This window comes from Bombina bombina, chromosome 6 (genome assembly GCF_027579735.1).
Source record: "Bombina bombina isolate aBomBom1 chromosome 6, aBomBom1.pri, whole genome shotgun sequence".
NCBI classification, from domain to species: domain Eukaryota; kingdom Metazoa; phylum Chordata; class Amphibia; order Anura; family Bombinatoridae; genus Bombina; species Bombina bombina.
In genome coordinates, this window is record NC_069504.1 from 1,036,547,861 (window position 1) to 1,036,568,084 (window position 20,224).

At 33.4% G+C, this 20,224-nt stretch overlaps 1 protein-coding gene across 2 annotated transcripts in view; it reads left to right on the forward strand.

The window, feature by feature from the left end:
* EBF1 (EBF transcription factor 1) overlaps nucleotides 1–20,224 on the forward strand; it is a 511,782-nt gene that overhangs the window by 51,629 nt on the left and 439,929 nt on the right. For both annotated transcript variants that reach the window (XM_053718780.1, XM_053718781.1), the window contains exon 6: nucleotides 8,309–8,377. In XM_053718780.1, the coding sequence (XP_053574755.1) occupies nucleotides 8,309–8,377 (69 nt within the window). The remainder of the gene's footprint in view (nucleotides 1–8,308; nucleotides 8,378–20,224) is intronic.

A 20,224-nucleotide genomic window follows, 5' to 3' on the forward strand; every position in this document is an offset into this window, starting at 1 on the left:
AATTGTAGGTATTTTATTTAATTAATTTAATGATAGTATAGTGTTAGGTTTAATTGTAACTTAGGTTAGGATTTATTTTACAGATAATTTTGTAATTATTTTAACTAGGTAACTATTAAATAGTTCTTAACTATTTAATAGCTATTGTACCTGGTTAAAATAATTACAAAGTTGCCTGTAAAATAAATATTAATCCTAAAATAGCTACAATGTAATTATAATTTATATTGTAGCTATATTAGGATTTATTTTACAGGTAAGTATTTAGCTTTAAATAGGAATAATTTATTTAATAAGAGTTAATTAATTTTGTTAGATTAAAATTATATTTAATTTAGGGGGGTGTTAGTGTTAGGGTTAGACTTAGCTTTAGGGGTTAATACATTTATTAGAATAGCGGTGAGCTCCGGTCGGCAGATTAGGGGTTAATAATTGAAGTTAGGTGTTGGCGATGTTAGGGAGGGCAGATTAGGGGTTAATACTATTTATTATAGGGTTAGTGAGGCGGATTAGGGGTTAATAACTTTATTATAGTAGTGCTCAGGTCCGCTCGGCAGATTAGGGGTTAATAAGTGTAGGCAGGTGGAGGCGACTTTGTGGGGGGCAGATTAGGGGTTAATAAATATAGGGGTCGGCGATGTTAGGGCAGCAGATTAGGGGTACATAGGGATAATGTAAGTAGCGGCGGTTTACGGAGCGGCAGATTAGGGGTTAATAATAATATGTAGGGGTCAGCGATAGCGGGGGCGGCAGAATAGGGGTTAATAAGTGTAAGGTTAGGGGTGTTTAGACTCGGGGTACATGTTAGAGTGTTAGGTGCAGACGTAGGAAGTGTTTCCGCATAGCAAACAATGGGGCTGCGTTAGGAGCTGAACGCGGCTTTTTTGCAGGTGTTAGGTTTTTTTTCAGCTCAAACAGCCCCATTGTTTTCTATGGGGGAATCGTGCACGAGCACGTTTTTGAGGCTGGCCGCTTGCGTAAGCAACTCTGGTATCGAGAGTTGAAGCTGCGTTAAAAATGCTCTACGCTCCTTTTTTGGAGCCTAACGCAGCCTTTATGTGGACTCTCAATACCAGAGTTATTTTTATGGTGCGGCCAGAAAAAAGCTGGCGTTAGTTACGCGGGTCCTTACCGACAAAACTCTAAATCTAGCCGACTGTATATCCACAATAGAGACACTGCAGATTACCACCAAAGGCCCACAACCCATTTTGCCGTCCCCTTAAAAAAAAAAAAAAATTGTCACATACATTGGACAATAAAAAACCACTCCTCATGGTCTCATAGTGAAAATAGTTTTTAGATAAGGAATTTAAAAAAAATGTATATGTGCAGTATATATACAAAATTACATTAAAATTCACAGCAGTGATCTCTTTTGGTTCAAACACAGCTGTCATTTAAAAATGTGTTCTATTTAACTGACATCCCAGTCATCACCTAAACCATAATATGCTCAGTTATATCAGCACCATTACAATAAAGCAGAACTATGGGTTTAAAGGGCTAATTTCTGCAAAGTCTTGTACACCTATATTACATATGCAAAGCAAAGCTGTCTTTTTGCAGTTTACTGCTTTACTGTTTATCATGCCTGTTGGATAACTATACTGAGGTTATAGATTTCTCTGCTTACAAAAAAAACTGCACTCAGCAGGAAAGTCATGAGGCTGTTGAAGGCAAATTATGTTATTTGTACAGTACACTTGAGAAAGAAAAGCCATATTTAAAATGTCAGGCAGCTAATACCACAGATTACCATTTTGCTAGCGGCCTACAGATTAGTAAAAAAACTATTTATTTACTAGAAAGGCCAAGCACATTACATAAATCTGTCACCCGTTTGCTAACAATATATTTAAAGAACAATAAAGCCATTTTTTTCCTTTTTGTTGCGTCTAACATAGGATATTTTACAATGTATTACATATTTTTTTTGAAAAATGGAAATTCCTACACTTTATTTTTGTGCTTTTGAGGTATATCATTATCTACCAATAGAAATGGCCAGTGAGCAATTTGCTCCTTGGGATTGGTGGTTCACGTACATGCACTCCTTGTAAGTTTAAAACTCAAATTAAACAACTTTATTTAACCCTTGTCATGCAAAAAATATTTTCATATACATTAGATACATTTTACTCAAATATTTTCATATACATTACATACATTTTGCTAGTTTAATATCCATTTAACGTATTTAAAACCTATAAATATTTGTATTGCAGGGAGTTAGAGAGTTAAAATGTAGACAGGTGGGTACTTTTTTTTGGCAGATGTGGTAGATTTTGAAATTACTATTTACACAACATGCATCTCCCAGAATTCATGTTTATTCACAATATAGTGTTAAAATTATAAAATGTAATACAATGATTTTGAAATGACTACCCTAGTCCATGCAGAATAATTTATTTTATTATTGCACTCAAGTCAATGATTGTAGATCCCAAAGACCTCTGTCTGATGGGGCAAGAAGCTTTAAAGAACACAAGTCGTTTGGCACAGTTTTATGAGATGTTGGGATGTGCTGATTTTGCACTAGAGGTGCAAATGCCGCCTTAGCTATAAGCATAAAATCAAAGTCTGCTCACCATTAATCAGCCATCCTAATTGCTATGCACGGCCATTAGCCATATGGTACGAGAGACAGCTTGCTCTCCTGTAGATGAAATTCCTTTTCAAGGAATGAAATAGTGAGGACCCTCTATTTTGAAATAGCTTGTTTGAGAGATTTAATTCCTAAACAACTTTCTGCAGGCCTTTTTGTCAAGACTTACAGCACAATAAAGCTTTGCATTTATGTGACAAAAGAAGAAAATTTATGGCGTACTAAAACAAACCTATAGGTAGCGCGGTGAATTCAGATGAGGAATAGAGCTGTGTGAGGTTATATTTGGTTAGTTAAGAAATAATGGGTATTGCCAAGTAAAAAATTCAGTGTCAGTGATTACAGAATGTATCAAGGATTTGACTCAAATTCATATTAAATTTACAGTTATAACTATACATTTTATTTTCTGCCTGGAAAAAAAAAAATAGGATTTCATGTGTTTTCTAACTGGGCTAAAATCAGGATTGGCTTTAAAGGGACATGAAATCAAACCTGTTTATTTCACGATTCAGACAGGGCACAAAGTCTTAAACCACTTTCCAATTTACTTCTATTATGAAATTCACTTTTTTTTCTCTTGGTATCCTTTGCTGAGCTACTTTCCTTTAAAGGGATATGAAATCCATTTTTTTTCTCTTTTGATTTATACAGAACATGCCATTTTACGTAACTTTTCAATTTACTTATATTAACTAATTTGCTTTGTCTTCTGTGTGTCCTTTGTTGAAGGACCAACAATGTACTACTGGGAGTTAGCTAAGCACATATGGTGAGCCAATGACAAGAGGCATATATGTGCAGCTGGTCCTAAACCTAACTAGGTATGATTTTCCACAAAAGATACCAAAGGAACAAATATATATTATATATATATAATATAAGCAAATTGTAAAGTTGCTTAAAAGTGCATTCTATCTATAAATCATAAGTCAAGAAACGTTTTGCAGGGAGATGGGGTTAAAGCTATGTACATTAATATTGAAACTAACAGGAAGTGGATACTTGTGCACAACACATGCCAAAGGACAATTTGCTCACTGGCTGAAAAAGAAAATTCCTGTCCTTCATAAATATATAAATTACTTCATTAACCCTCAAAGGACCACTAAATACAACAGAATTATATAACAAATACAGACATAATAGCAACACAATGATTTTTTGACAAATTTAAAAATGCCTTTCCATTTCCTTGCTCACTGAATCATGTGGCAGCCTTCAGCGAATCACAGACTCATATACATATACACTATGAACTCATATACATATACACTATGAACTCATATACACTATGAACTCATATACACTATGAACTCATATACATATACACTATGAACTCATATACATATACACTATGAACTCATATACATTATGAACTCATATACATATACACTGTGAACTCATATACATATACACTATTAACTCATATACATATACACTATGAACTCATATACACTATGAACTCATATACACTATGAACTCATATACATATACACTATGAACTCATATACACTATGAACTCATGTACATATACACTATGAACTCATATACATATACACTATGAACACATATACATATGCACTATGAACTCATATACATATACACTATGAACTCATATACATATACACTATGAACTCATATACATATACCCTATGAACTCATATACATATACACTATGAACTCATATACATATACACTATGAACTCATATACATATACACTATTAACTCATATACATATAAACTATGAACTCATATACACTATGAACTCATATACATATACCCTATGAACTCATATACATATACACTATGAACTCATATACATATACACTATTAACTCATATACATATACACTATGAACTCATATACACTATGAACTCATATACATATACACTATTAACTCATATACATATACACTATTAACTCATATACATATACACTATTAACTCATATACATATAAACTATGAACTCATATACACTATGAACTCATATACATATACACTATGAACTCATATACATATACACTATGAACTCATATACACTATGAACTCATATACATATACACTATGAACTCATATACACTATGAACTCATATACACTATGAACTCATATACATATACACTATGAACTCATATACATATACCCTATGAACTCATATACATATACACTATGAACTCATATACATATACACTATTAACTCTTGCAGATGCTAAGCAGGAGCTGGTGCCACAGAAAGAGTGCATATAAAATATACTATGCACAATTTTATAATAGAAGTTAATTATGTTTTGTTTTAGATGACAAGTTGTATCGGAACACTGAAAATGTCATTGTGACGTTAGTGCCCCATTAAGAAATAGCTTTTATTAAATAAAAAGACTGCTTAATATTCTTTAATTCTTCTGACACTTACATGTAACACCTTTCAAAATGAAGATGCTATAAGTGTGCAAAATACAAACATGGAAAAAATATAAATAATATAAGGATTACTAGTTAAAAACACATTTCTATTTTTACTCTCATTTAGAGATAGGTTTGCTATTATGTTGTATTTTTATATATTTACTCTTATTTGAAGTTCAAAACTTTCATATGAAATATTTAAACATTTTAAAAATGTTATTTTTTCTGGCAAAACTATATTCTGTAGTAGAATCAGCATGCAGGAGTGATTATTACATTATGTACTGCAGTGGTCATATTTCAAGGGCAGAGTGCATTAATGTGCTTGTGAATGGCAAGATAATGTTTCTATCCACAATTATCAAATAGAGGCTACTGCCTTGCTCATTGCTGTGTATGAGCTAATATATCTACTGTATCTATCTAAATATACTCTATCTACCTATCTTTCTATCTATCTATCATCTATCTATCTATCTAAATGAACCTTAACCACTCTTTTATTTTGTCCACAACTAAGGAGAGTTTCAGTGTTAAAACATTTTGGGAAAGCTGCTATACCTACTATATTTTATATATATATATATATATATATATATATATATATATATATATATATATATATATATATATATATATATATATATATATATACCTGCCCACACCGCACACACTACACAACACAACCCCCTCTCTGCATATGTTTTACTATTGTGAAACACCTTATTATTTAGTACCATAACAAATTAAGTCATTTTAATAAAAATGTTAAACATATATACATTTGCTGTTAACCTCACAGTGTATAGATGTTGATTTAACATTCACTCACTATCTTTCACTACTCTCCACAGTGCAATTTCTACTTTTATATATATATACACACACACATTTAGTGCATAGTTGAAACATAGGGGATATTTATTAAAGGTCTGTTGGACCTGATCTGACAGTGCGGATCAGGTCCGACATACCTCGCTGAATGTAGAGAGCAATACGCTCTCCGTATTCAGCATTGCACCAGCACCTCTTGTGAGCTGCTGGTGCAACGCCGCCCCCTGCAGACTCGCAGCTAATCAGCCGCCAGCAGGGTGTCTCAATCAACGCGATCGTACTCGATCGGGTTGAATTCCGGCGATGTCTGTCTGCCTGCTCAGAGCAGGTGAACAGGGTTATGGAACAGCAGTGTTTAGACCGCTGCTTCATAACTGCTGTTTCTGGCGAGTCTGCAGGCTCGCCAGAAACACGGGCCCTCAAGCTCCATTCGGAGCTTGATAAATATGCCCCCTAGAGGATTTGATAAATAATTTATTGTACCAGCGTTTAAAGGTGCATATTTTCTATTTTGTTCTTAGAGTTCAAACTTTTAAGTGTTTGAGCAACCTCAAAAATATACTATTAGTGAATATTAAAGTGTTTTATTTGTTGCAGCTAAACAGTGTTATTTTTACATTTCCTGGACTACTAAAGCTACTTTTTTTTATTTGTGGAGGCCTATTTCTGTCCACCAATAGAACTGGTAGATTTGTCCTCATTAACAGTGATCTCTGAGTATACATTACTTATTAGCTTCAATACCAATTAAAATAATAGTTTTTCTTTGAATGTACCTCTATAGATTGGCTCCATACCATCTTTTATGCCTTTTACATTTCTAAGTAATAACTTGGTTTCTTTTGAGATTTTAAAATTGACTTCTAACTCAAAATCACAGAAGATACCACGTTTTTTTTCCACTATTTATTGTCTATAAAGACATTAGGTTAGTTGACAATAAATTGTAATAGTTGTATTTGATGGTGCATTGTTAGCAAGTCAGTTGTGCTTTTGATTTAACATTTATTTAATCATTTTAAAATATAACAATTTTCTACTGTGCTGTTCTGAAGATTCCAATTGAGGTCATGGCTCTGTGAAGGCCACTCGAGTTTTTCTACACCAAACTCATCAAACCGTGTCTTCATGGACCTAGCTTTGTGCACAAGGGCGCAGTTTTGCTAGAACAAGAATAGGCCTTTCTTAAAGTGGCACCACAAAGTTGAAAGTACCCTATTGTCTAAAATGTCTTTGCATCCTGGAGCATTAAGATGACCCTTCACTGGATCTATGGGTCCTAGCCGAACTCTGAAAAACAGCCCCAGACCATTATTCCCTTGGCACCAAACTTTACCGTAGACACTATACATTCCAAAAGGCAGCGTTCTTCTGGCATCCGCCACACTCATATTCTTCTATCAGACTGTCAGGAAGTGAAGCGTGATTCATCACTCCAGAGAACGCATTTCCATTGCTCCAGAATCCAGTGGTGGTGTTCTTTACATCGCCCCAGCTGACCTTGGCATGGTGCATGTTGATGTGAGGCTTGTGTACAGCTGCTAGGCCTACAGAATCCATTTTATGAACGTACAGTTCTCGCTTTGATGTTGCTTCCAGAGGCAGTTTGTAACTCTGTAGTGAGTGATGCAACAGATGATATATATTCATATTTAGTTTTTTCTCTTTATAACTATGCTTACATTATTTTATTAAATACCAAATGCCCTTTTCCTGTCTTTAAAATTGAGTGGACTAGTAACTTTTCTTTCTGGACTAGTAAAATTTTCCTCTGGGCTAGTAACATTTATCCCCTAAATAGTAAACTGGATTTACACAGATATTTGTGTGGCAATTTTGTAAAAAAATATCCGGCACAGAAAAGGGATGAATGCACAGACCACACATCTATCTATCTATCTATCTATCTATCTATCTATCTATCTACACACACATATATATATATATAATATATACTGTATATTTTTATATTTATATATATATATATATATATATATTATATACTGTTTATTTTTAAAATGCACACTGTTTGTTTAAGAAGGTGTTAATATTTTATTGATAGCTCCAGTTTATTTCCAAGTGTTCAGACTAAACGTCACTAAATGGTTATGTACAGCTGTGGAAGATAAGTGAATTAAAAAAGAAAGAAAAAAAAAACCCTGAAACATAGTAATACGCTGAATATTCTACAGTCTTGTAGATTTTCTCATATACCTGAGCCGTTCTTAATGCTAATTATCTGGCAGCTGTGGTAGAAGTTACAGATAGTAATTAGCCCCCATGTGGCCCTAACGCTTTTTTTCTGACACAGCATTCATTGTGATTTGCAGGTAGGTGCCGCACAGTTAATGCAGACGTACAGTTTTCTAGCAGTGTTAACCTGCTGCCTCAGTACAGCTGATTTCTCAGTATAGCAGTATCACTATAATGCCCTCTCATTTTTTTTTCTCCACAGTCGCTGTTGTGACAAGAAGAGCTGCGGGAACAGAAATGAGACTCCCTCCGACCCAGTGATTATTGACAGGTTGGAGATGCCATTATTTCTTTCAATTTGTGTCCTTCATTACAATTAAACACCTGCCCTGGGCTGCTACTGGCAGTGGGTTTTTATAGAGATGAAAGCTACAGTGCCACTTAGTAAGGTACACTGGAGCGGTTATGAAGTGAAAGCGCTCAACCATGCAACACCTAGTCTGCTCTTTATATCTTTTGCTTCATTATTTAAAGTAAATGTTTAATTGCTTTTCAAACTCAAAGTCATACTGTGCATTGGGGTGGTTTTTGTACACACCAGGCTGAATTCTCCTGCAAGTGTGCATGTGTGTTTGGTTTAATAATACATGTATCCTGGCGAAATGTTTTTAAATTTGATTTATTTTCTTAAAGGGACAGTAAAATCCAAATTAAACTTTAATGGACTGGATAGAGCATGCAATTTTAAGCAACTTTCCCGTTTACTTCTATTATCAATTTTGCTTAATTCTCTTGGTATCTTTTGTTGAATAGTAATCCTAGGTAAGCTCAGGAGCATGCACGTTTTTTTAGCCATCTGGCAGTAGTGTTTGCAACATTGTTTATAGAAATGTTAGAGCCTAGGAGCATGCATGTGTTTTTAGCACTCTATGGAAGCAATGCTGGCATGTATTTACAACATTGCTCTAAACATTGCTGCCAGATGGCTAAAGATGTGCACGCTCCTGAGCTCACCTAGTATTAGTATTTAACAAAGCATACCAAGAGAAAAAAGTAAAATTGATAATAGAAGTAAATTGGAAAGTTATTTTAAATGTCATACTGTATCTAATTCACCAAAGTATCATTTTGACTTTACTGTCTTAAAGGAACATGGAAGTCACACATTAACTATGCAGCACACTGTTATTGCAAAAACAAAATCCTATTTTAGAAAGAGTGCTACTGTTCATGTTTTATTATTGGTAAATATGCACAGATGTGATAGGTGAGCCTTCTAACCCTACCACCATACCTCGGTAGCTCACTTTTTTTTACTGCTTTGCTCCATGAAGCTAATCACAAATTATGTTGGTCAAACAGCCCTATGTCAGTCAGCAAACTCATATAATACACACACAAAATGTCACATTATTGCTAAACAGTATTTTGGTTTTACAATTAGTCTCTGAATTGTAAAGCTCTAACTCCCCCACACAATTCCTTTTATGGCTGTATCTATATCTATTGTTCTTTTGGTAGAATAAAAAATGCATAGGGATTATTTGCTGGAGCATGTCTAGAAGCTGTGAACTAAATTAACATACAATGCCTGTGTCTAAACACTGATAAGGGTGGGTGGAGTTGCCTGCTCCAGGCAGCTTGGCTATGTTATTCATTTTGCTTATTTTTGAAAATTATTTTAAAATACTTGCCAGCATTTTTAAACATTTTTTTTATGCAAACTATTTTTAATTAATTAGCCCTTTTAGGATATGCACATATCTCAACCTAATTTTGGTCCCTTTAATTTACACTGCAGACAGGTAATAATGCATCACCTAGCAGTTAAAAAAATAGGTGTGTAGTTGTATGTAAATCTGATGTCAGAGCTTGAATTGGTTTGATTGTATCATTTACCTGTGAAATTCTTTAGTGTTTATACATTCAACTAACATTAGTTTAGTAAGAATATACATTGCAGGCAGCCATGTTCTCTCAATTATTCTGCTTACAATTCTTTTGGGTATACTACTACTCACATACACATTATTAATTATACTGCATGAGCACTACTGTTTACATGAACCATAACCACTATTTTATTTTGTCCACAACTGAGGAGAGTTTCAGTGTTCATTTTTTGGGGGAATGGTGCTATACTTTGTATTATATATATACTGTATATATATATATATATATATATATATATATATATATATATATATATATATATATATATATATATATATATATATATATATATATATACGCATAAACAGATCCAGTGCATAGGAGAGACATAGAGGAATTAGATTAATAAATAATTTACTGTATATGTGTTTAAAGGTGCATATTTTCTTTTTGTCCTTCCATTTCAAACTTTTAAGAGATTGAGCAATCTCAAAAATGTAGTTTTAGTGAACATTAAAGTGTGTTTTATTTGTTGCAGCTAAACAGTGTTATTTTAAAATATTTCCTTATGTATATTTTTTAATTGGAAAATACATTTCCTAGATTACTATAGCTACTTTTTTCTGTGTACATGTACACACACACACATATATATATATATATATATATATATATATATATATATATATAGATATATATAGATATAGATATAGATATATAGATATATATAAAGAGGAGGTATTATTTACTCTTTTCTTGATGAGCTAGATGGACAGTTGAGTCAAAATTAAACATTCATACAAAGCTACAAATTCAATTTATTTTTATTATCAAATTTGCTTTCTCTTAGTGCCCTTTTTAAAGACTAAACCTAGGTAGTCCCAGCAGCAGACAGCTGTATTTGCAAAGTTTGTACCAATGTTATACATTGTTGCAAATACTGCTGTCATAGAGTGCTGCAGACACACATGCAGTCCAGAACTCATAAGAGCCTGTTTTACTTTTCAACAAGGGATGCCAAGAGAACAAAGCAAATATAATAGAAGTAAACTGGATTTTTATCTGAATCATTGACATTCAATTTTCACTTTACTATCTTATAATCTATCTCTATAATAGAATTTACCAGTGCTGTTTGACACCTTTTTTTGTTAACAAGTTAATAGAACTTTCTAGTGCTGATGATTTTGACTACTTTCTACTGTATTTGTATGTTAATATATTATACTGCTAGATTGACTGAAAGAAATATATGATAGAATGACTTTGGTAGAATATGATCTTAATATGTTTAGTTGCAATGTATTAATCTAGAAACACAATAAGAGACAATATGTTAAGCAATATCCTATCATTGTTAAGTAAGTTTGAGAACCTTTACACCACATATTTTTCTTTATTTAGCATTTGCTAATCACTGCAGAATATTTTGAATATTATGAATGTTGCACTTGTGTAGAAATACACACGAAGATTTGGATGTTTAATTAGCTATATTATAAGGTTTTACACAGTTTTCACTTCATTGCTAAGCTTTCATATACACTGTATTTATTTTAGTTAGTAGTCAGTAGTATGCTGGGGATGTGCAATGCAAAGTGAGTTTAAAAAAATCTGCAATAGTCCTTGTTATCATTGACCCATTCATGCAATGGCAATTGATTAGTAGGCATGCTCCATGCATAGCATACTTAAAGGGACACTGAACCCAACTTTTTTCTTTCATGTTTCAGATAGAGCATAACATTTTAAGTAACTTTCTAATTTACTCCTATTATCAATAATTTTTGTTCTCTTCCTATCTTTATTTTAAAAGCAGGAATGTAAATCTTAGCAGCCAGCCCATTTTAGGTTCAGCACCATGGATAGCGCTTGCTTAATTGGAGGTTTACATCTATCTACCAATAAGCAAGCATAATCCAGGTTCTCAACCAAAAATGGGCCGGCTCCTATGCATCACATTCCTGATTTTTAAATTAAGATAGCAAGAGACAGAAGAAAAATTGATAATAGGAGTAAATTAGAAAGTTGCTTAAAATTGCATGCTGTATCTGAATCATGAAAGAAAAAAATTGGGTTTAGTGTCCCTTTAATAACTTATCTATCACCACTGGTGTTCTGTATTGCAAGCATATATGTGATGGTAATCTTGTACAAGAACTATAGTTTTATGGTTCTTTAATACTATATGCAGGTGTAGTGGATTTAGCTCCACAATGCAAAAGATGCCAATCCCAACTCTTTTCCTTGTTTTTAAGATATTTAATGTTGAAAAGTTGTCTGACACTAGTCAGTACTTTCTTCAGATTTATCAGCTATTTTACTTGCCAATGGCCACCATCCTGTTCATAAAGGTAGCTGCTTATATGTAACTTCTTTATAATAACATGAAAACTGATTATTTCACTGGCTGAGGTTTGGCTGCCACTCTCTGTGCCAATGTAGCATAAGAAGAAGAGCCCATGTAACTTCAGAGGCAACATATTATTCTAAAAAAAAGTAACATTTTTTTCTCATTTAAACTGTCAATAGAAATAGAAATTCAATAGCTCATTAAGCATAGTAAACCAGAAGAGAATAAGTGAATCAGTGAAAAATTAAAATAATATACTTTTTTTTAGAATAGTCTGATAGTATGCAGAAATATAGGCACCATATTGGATAACAGTATAGGGAGATTCCATACAATCTTACTACCTTGTATGTATACAAATTCAGATAGGGTTAAAGGGGATGGGTTTTTTTTTGGGGGGGGGGGGGGTTGGGGAATTCACTCTGTTCTTCAATTGATATACTGTAAATTATATTTCAGTGAAAAAATAACAATAATGTAACATGACTTTACAGTGACATCCCAAGGTAATTAATAATTTCTGCTCTATAAAAGTGCTGATATGCTCATAAGCTACAACCAGTTGCTGTCAGGGCCAGTTGAGCATACAAATATTTTCTTACAAACATGATAACTGATAGCCAGACAGAGCCGCTGTCTAAAGTTTCCAGTTTATAATATTTATCTCTTTCATTATGGGATCATTCATTAAATCTGACATATGGCTTCAGAAATATCAGGTGACTTTTTTCCTTCAATACATGTGTTTAAATATACTGGTAAAAAAATAAAGCAATGATGTAATCACTCACCCTTCAATAGCACAAGTGGATGTCCTGTCTTTGAGAGCAATTTCTTAAGATATAGCATTTTTGTATTGGCCATTACAGTAAACCTTATATGCAGCACTGATGCAATAATCACTAGTGTGGGACCATGCGAAGGAAAAGTTAGATTAGGGAAAGGCTGGACTTGTATAATGTAATTGCTCTCTAGGAAGAACTCTGTCAGCTCACCTGATTTATAAAGATTAAAAATTCTATAGCTGGCAAAGAGTTAAAACATACACAAAAGATGCATAACATAATAAGCCCAGATACAAAATGCCAAGTTTCCTTTTCCATAATACTTGTATTAAAAAAATGTGTTATTTAAATCTGTTTTATTTCCCAAGATGTTGGACAAATTGAGCAGAATCACCTTTAACATTCTGTTCTCACAACAGCAGGGTAATATCAGTGATACATTTCAAGGTTACTAAATTGAGGCGAGGAAGCTTGTGTACAAATTTCCATTTTTTTCTTCCAGTGGCCGGTCTGAATTAGATGTTGCCAATTAATTAGCAACCCATTGCCACTAACAATTTTCTTCCTAATAAATACATTGTAAATGAGCCTGGAAATGTGTATATTCATGTATGTGTATTGCATATATTATGTACTAAATGCAGAATTCCACTGTCTCACTACTGACTTTTTTTAATGGTCGTAAAGTTTTATGGAAACTGTCTGTCATCAAGTAAAACCGTTAATGTATGTCTCTAATCTGAGGAAAGATTCCCTAAGGAAAAAAAGTTTTCAACTATTAAAAGCAAAAACAATTTATTTATTTTTAAAGAAAAAAAGTATTTCACTTATGGGGATTAATATTTTATTTATTTATTTATATTTAACTTATTAAGTATGAGAAAAAATAAAATAAAAGCATATGCATATTTGCCTGATGTTATTAAACATTCTATTTTTCAATTGCATATGATATATATATATATATATATATATATATATATATATATATATATATATATATATATATATATATATATATATATATATATAATATTAAAACATAATTTAATTTTAGCAGAAAAAAGCAAAGAGTAGTATTACTTATTCCTTAAAATATTTATGTTAAATAAACCTTTAGCATAATTTAACAAGCAAATGATGTAAATATATTTCCTATGCATGCATACCTATGAATAAAACATATATATGATATTCTTAGCATTTTTAGTTATGTTATGCCAATAAGAAGCTTGTTGCTAAACTAATTAATGAGATTCACTAACCAACAGATCGGCTGAGAAGGAACTGGGAGGGGACTGAGATGTAGTTCAGGAAGGGAGAAACATATGGAAAGGGAAAAAGAAGAGAGAGAGAGAAAAAAAGTAGATTTTGTAGTTATTGCTCTCAGGCTAAGAACAGATAGATAAGCTGATTTATATAAAAATATGAAGTTAAATCTGAATAAGGTATAATTGCAAAGCTAGCAAATCAGAGATCATATAAAATGAGATTACATTAGTAATAATATATCATCAATATATCATACCCTATGCCAGTGTTTTTCAACCAGTGTGCCGTGGCACACTAGTGTGCCGTGAGAGATCCTCAGGTGTGCCACGGCAGACTGACAACAGTGTGACATATTTTTTAAACTTTGCTTGTTTTTTACTCCCAGTGCAGGGGTAGTTTGTAGGAGGCATGGTATGTGTATATATATATGCTGTATTAGGCTACAATGTGTGATTTTTTTTAAATTTTGAGATGGTGGTGTGCCACAGGATTTTTTAATGTAAAAAAGTGTGCCACGGCAAAAAAAAAAGGTTCAAAATCACTGCCCTATGCTATCTAAACCCCAGTTCCATATCTCATAATAGCTACACTTTCTCACAAACCTTTCTCCCTTGAAACCCCTTCTCTTTAATTTTTTATCTTCACCCTCAAAGAAAAGGTATCAAGCTCTGTGCCTCCTCATTCAAATTTAAATGACTCCCCTGGCCCTTGACCCCTTTCCTCTCCTCAATCTGATCAACAGAGCTGCATGAGCTTTTCTGACACCCCAGCTTTTGTTATAGTGGTCATAAAGAAATACTACCTATGGGGCAGAAAAGTTAGCATAGCTGCTAAGTGTTGGCATTTCCTGATCTGCAAGAAATCTAGCAGCATTTAAAGGGGCATAAAGGAACACTGATACAATGCTAGACTGTGTTAATATCGCACTATTGCTTGAATGAAATTATGCATTAAACCACTACAAAGATAAACACACAAGCTCTGGAACAGCAATATAATACTGCTCTGGAGTTGAACATGGTTGCTGAGCCAATCAGGGATGGATATGTGTTTAGCCACTAATCACAAGTCATGTTCAGCTATCTAGAGGAACTGGCTTTGACTTTGTGCTTAACCCCATTACAGGGGTAAATCACATAATCTTGTGCAAGCAATAGTGGAAAATATTCTAGATCCATTTTTCATGCATATGTTCTCTATGTATACCAGATTTCCTGATTCCCTTGCAGAGTACACCTCACTCCATACTCAGGACATCATGGATGGATAGATAGATAGATAAATAGATAGATAGACAAATACATAGATAGATAGATAGATAGATAGATAGATAGATAGATGATATATAGATAGATAGATAGATAGAATATATACAATAGATAAAATAGATACAATAGATAGATAGATATAATAGATGGATATATAGATAAATAGAAAGATAGATATATAGATAGATAGATAGATAGATAGAATATATACAATAGATAAAATAGATACAATAGATAGATAGATATAATAGATGGATATATAGATAAATAGATAGATAGATGACATATAGATAGATAGATAGATAGATAGATAGATAGATAGATACAAACATGATTATTCATACTTTTTGTACAATATAGTGCTTTTCTCAGTTTAATGTTGTCTGATATAGTGCAAAAATGAAGCTGAGTAAATACCATCTGATTGTGACTTGCTCCTGTGGGATTGCAGTTGGCAGAAGAAACTTGACTCAGCAGAACTGTAATTAGCTCAGACTGTGTTTTTTGAAACAGGATTGTGTTACCTGGATTGCATTAGTGTGACTTCTATTGCCTTCTATTGTTGCAGGGTTGCATCTGTCCCAGCGGAGCACTTAAATACCTCTCTTTTGGTTTGAGAGGAATGTGTGAGAAAAGGTCCAAAAGGGTCAAATAATTTGGGCAGAATAAGAGTCTCCAGGATTGAATACAAATAGATTTAGAAAAATGTAAAAATAAAAAAACAAACAAACAATGTCATGAAAAAGCAGTAAGCACAATGTCCCATTCTGTGTCATTTAACTACGTAGTTTATTTTGCCAAATTTGCTTCAAATATTTTCATATAATATATTTAATTACTACTGATCTTCAAACTATTCTATTAATCCCATTAGTTCACAATGATAATCTCCAGGAGCAGGTTACAGGGCATTTCAACCATTGATATGCCCCCAAACTGTGCACACATAGGTTTAAAGAATCAACAGTTGTTTAAAATAAATAAGGAAATAAAATAAATAAAAACACAGACAATTTATTTTAATATTTTTGCTCATCTAGAAAGGAAATCATTTTCTTAATGGAGAGCCAGGTGGTATTTCCAATCATACTGTATTTTAGAAACATAGAAACATAGATATTGACGGCAGATAAGAGCCATAGGCCCAGCAAGTCTGCCCCACTTTACCTAACAGTATAAACTTATCTAGTTCGTAGGATAGCCCTATGCTTGTCCCATGCATTTTTAAAGTCCCCCACAGTGTTTGTTGCTACTACCTCTTGAGGAAGTTTATTCCATAAATCAATCACTCTTTCTGTAAAGAAGTGCTTCCTCAAATTACTCCTGAATCTACTACCCTTTAGCTTGAGCTCATGACCCCTTGTTCTTGAATTTTCCATTTTATGTAAAATACCCACAGCCTCAGTTTTACTAAACCCTTTAATGTACTTGAAAGTTGCTATCATATCACCTCTTTCCCTTCTCTCCTCTAAGCTATACATATTTAGGTCATTGAGCCTATCCTGGTAAGTTTTATTTTTTAGACCATGTACCATTTTGGTAGCCCTCCTTTGCACAGATTCAAGTTTGTTAATATCCTTCTGAAGATATGGCCTCCAGAACTGCACACAATACTCAAGATGAGGCCTAACTAATGATCTATAAAGTGGCATAAGAACCTTACTATTTCTGCTGCAAATACCTCTACCAATACATCCAAGCATTCTGCTAGCCTTACTCGCTGCCTTACTACATTGTTTACTAAGTTTTAAATCATCTGAAATAATAATTCCCAAGTCCTGTTCCTCGTCTGTAACAGTCAGTAAAGTCAGTAAAGTGACAAACCCATTCAAAATTCTATCTATATGCAAGACACACCTGAATTAGTGTCACAATCATTTAGGATTTCTACAGTATGTTGAAAAAAAAATACAAAAAATGATTTTACTTTTATGTTTCTTTAGATTAAGTCTGGCAAAAATGAATAAAGAGGATGTTGTTGATAAGCTTCTGGGTGTACACATGAAACTTCTATTTCTATTGCGGTCCAAAAGGAGGAACAGATACTCAAAAACTTTTAAAACATTGAACTTGCACATAATCAGTGAAACATATAACATAACCACTCTCTTCCCATACATTATATCTTTTTATCTTTTTATTTCTCTCTCTCTCTCTCTCTCTCTCTCTCTCTCTCTCTCTCTCTCTCTCTCTCTCTCTCTCTCTCTCTCTCTCTCTCTCTCTCTCTCTCTATATATATATATATATATATATATATATATATATATATATATATATATATTTATTTTCTCTCTCTCTCACTTTCTTTCCCTTTCTCTCTTTCTCTCACTCTCTTTCACTCTATCTCTTTCTTTCCCTCTCTCTCTCTCTCTCTCTCTTTCTTTCTTTCTTTCTATCTCTCTCTCCCCTTCTCTCTCTCTCTCTTTCTTTCTTTTTCTCTCTCTCTCTCTTTCGCCCTCTTTCTTTCTCTCTCTCCCCTCCTCTATCTTTCTCTCTCTCTCTCTCTCTCTCTCTCTCTCTCTCTCTCTCTCTCTCTCTCTCTCTCTCTCTCTCTCTCTCTCTCTCTCTCTCTCCCCCTCTCCCCTCCTCTCTCTCTTTCTTTCTTTCTCTCTCTCTCTCCCCCTCCTCTCTCTCTCTCTCTCTCTCTCTCTCTCTCTTTCTTTCTTTCTTTCTTTCTATTTCTCCCCTCCTCCTCTATTTCTTTTATCTCTCTCTCTCTCTCTCTCTCTCTCTTTCGCTCTCTTTCTTTCCCTCTATCTCTTTCTCCCCTCCTCCTCTATTTCTTATCTCTCTCTCTCTTTTGTTCTTTCTCTCTCATTCTTTCCCCCCCCCCCCCTCTCTCTCTCTCTCTCTTGGTCTTTCTTTCTTTCTTTCTTTCTTTCTCTCTCTTTCTCCTTCCTCTCTCTCTCTCCCTTTCTTTCTTTCTTTCTTTCTTTCCCCCCTCCTCTCTCTCTCTCTTGAGCATCATCAGCCTCAGTTCAGAAACAATATTATCCTGATGACTGAAGAATACTCAGAATTAGCCTCATGTTATCTACAGAATGTTGCCAAAAGGATCTCACCAGTATTTTGGTCTTGACCCACTACTTCTGGTCATGTGGTTTTCAAAAAAGCAAACAGAAAAAAGTGATATCAACTTTGCATAAAAATCCATAAGGGGTTTATCTCAATCCTTTATAAAAAAAATTATAAAATAATTATCAACAGAACAACACCATTAACTCCTAAGTGGCTTAATACATTCCGAACATATTAATAGAGGTATTGGAGACAAACAGTGTTACTTTGCAGTAGCAAATGCACATCCACACTCCGCAGCCCAAAATAAAAGCTTAAAAACGTACTTTGCTGTCTTAATTACAGTGTATTAACAGAGTTTCAAGTTTGCTAGTAATGCTAATTTAAGTAGCAGCAGTCTTAAATGATTCCTATAGAGCAGCAATTTTAAGCAACTTTCTAATTTACTCCTATTATCAATTTTTCTTCATTGTCTTGGTATCTTTATTTGAATGTAAGCTTATGAGCCGGCCCATTTTTGATTAAGCACAGAGGTAGAGGAGTACAGATAACAAGAGTAAATTATAAAGGTGCTTAAAATTGCATGCTCGATCTGAATCGTGAATGTTTAATTTTGACTAAACTATTCATTTAAGATTGCTGCTACTCAACCTCTCTGCCACCTAAAATGTGGCGGCTATCAATCATCCCCAATTGGCCACGCACAAGCAGGGGGCAGCATAGCACAAGCAGTGGCTTATGCAATGTTAAGTGTGGGCAGCGTTTACGAGGTTCATGACAGCGAACCTCATTCGCACGCCTAATAATAAATGGACCCCATAGTCCATAATATGATGAGGCTGCATAAACTCTTCACCAAATATTTAAGGAAAAAAACATAAAGGGCTAGATTACGGTCGTAATCTAGTAAAATCGCTAGAAGTATTTTTTTGCACTCAGAGATTCGCGCTCGTATTACAAGTTGAAAGTAAAAAGTTTGTGCTTTCGAGTTAATAATGTTGCGGTAACAAATAGACTTTGAGAAGTCGCAGACGCAAAATCACATTCCTCCCTAGAATTCAATGGAGTCAAAATAGTTGAAAATAACCTTAAACCTACAAGTTGCGCAAACATGACCACAGTAATTTAAAAGCACAATATTAGAATATAATATTCCATATTTCATAATCCAATGTTCTGCACATAGCAGAATATTTTCTATTTCTTCTTATAGAGATACTTAAATATATATCTTTTGCACAAATATATATTTATACCCATATATATATATATATATATATATATATATATATATATATATATATATATATATATACACACACATGCTTATATATAGGTATAGATATATACAGCGATATCTATTTAAAAATAGTTAGAACCTATTATGCTATGTGTAGAACATTGGAATGTATAATATTTACATTAAACACATAGTTAAACACTTTATTAAATATGAATATTGCATAAATATGATTTTTCATGTTTTCATCTACTTAAAGTGAAGGTCAAGTTTTGCGACTTTCTATCCTCTATTCTATTATACATCTAGTATATAACCTGATCGCTAAATTTTTTTCCCCAAAAAGTAT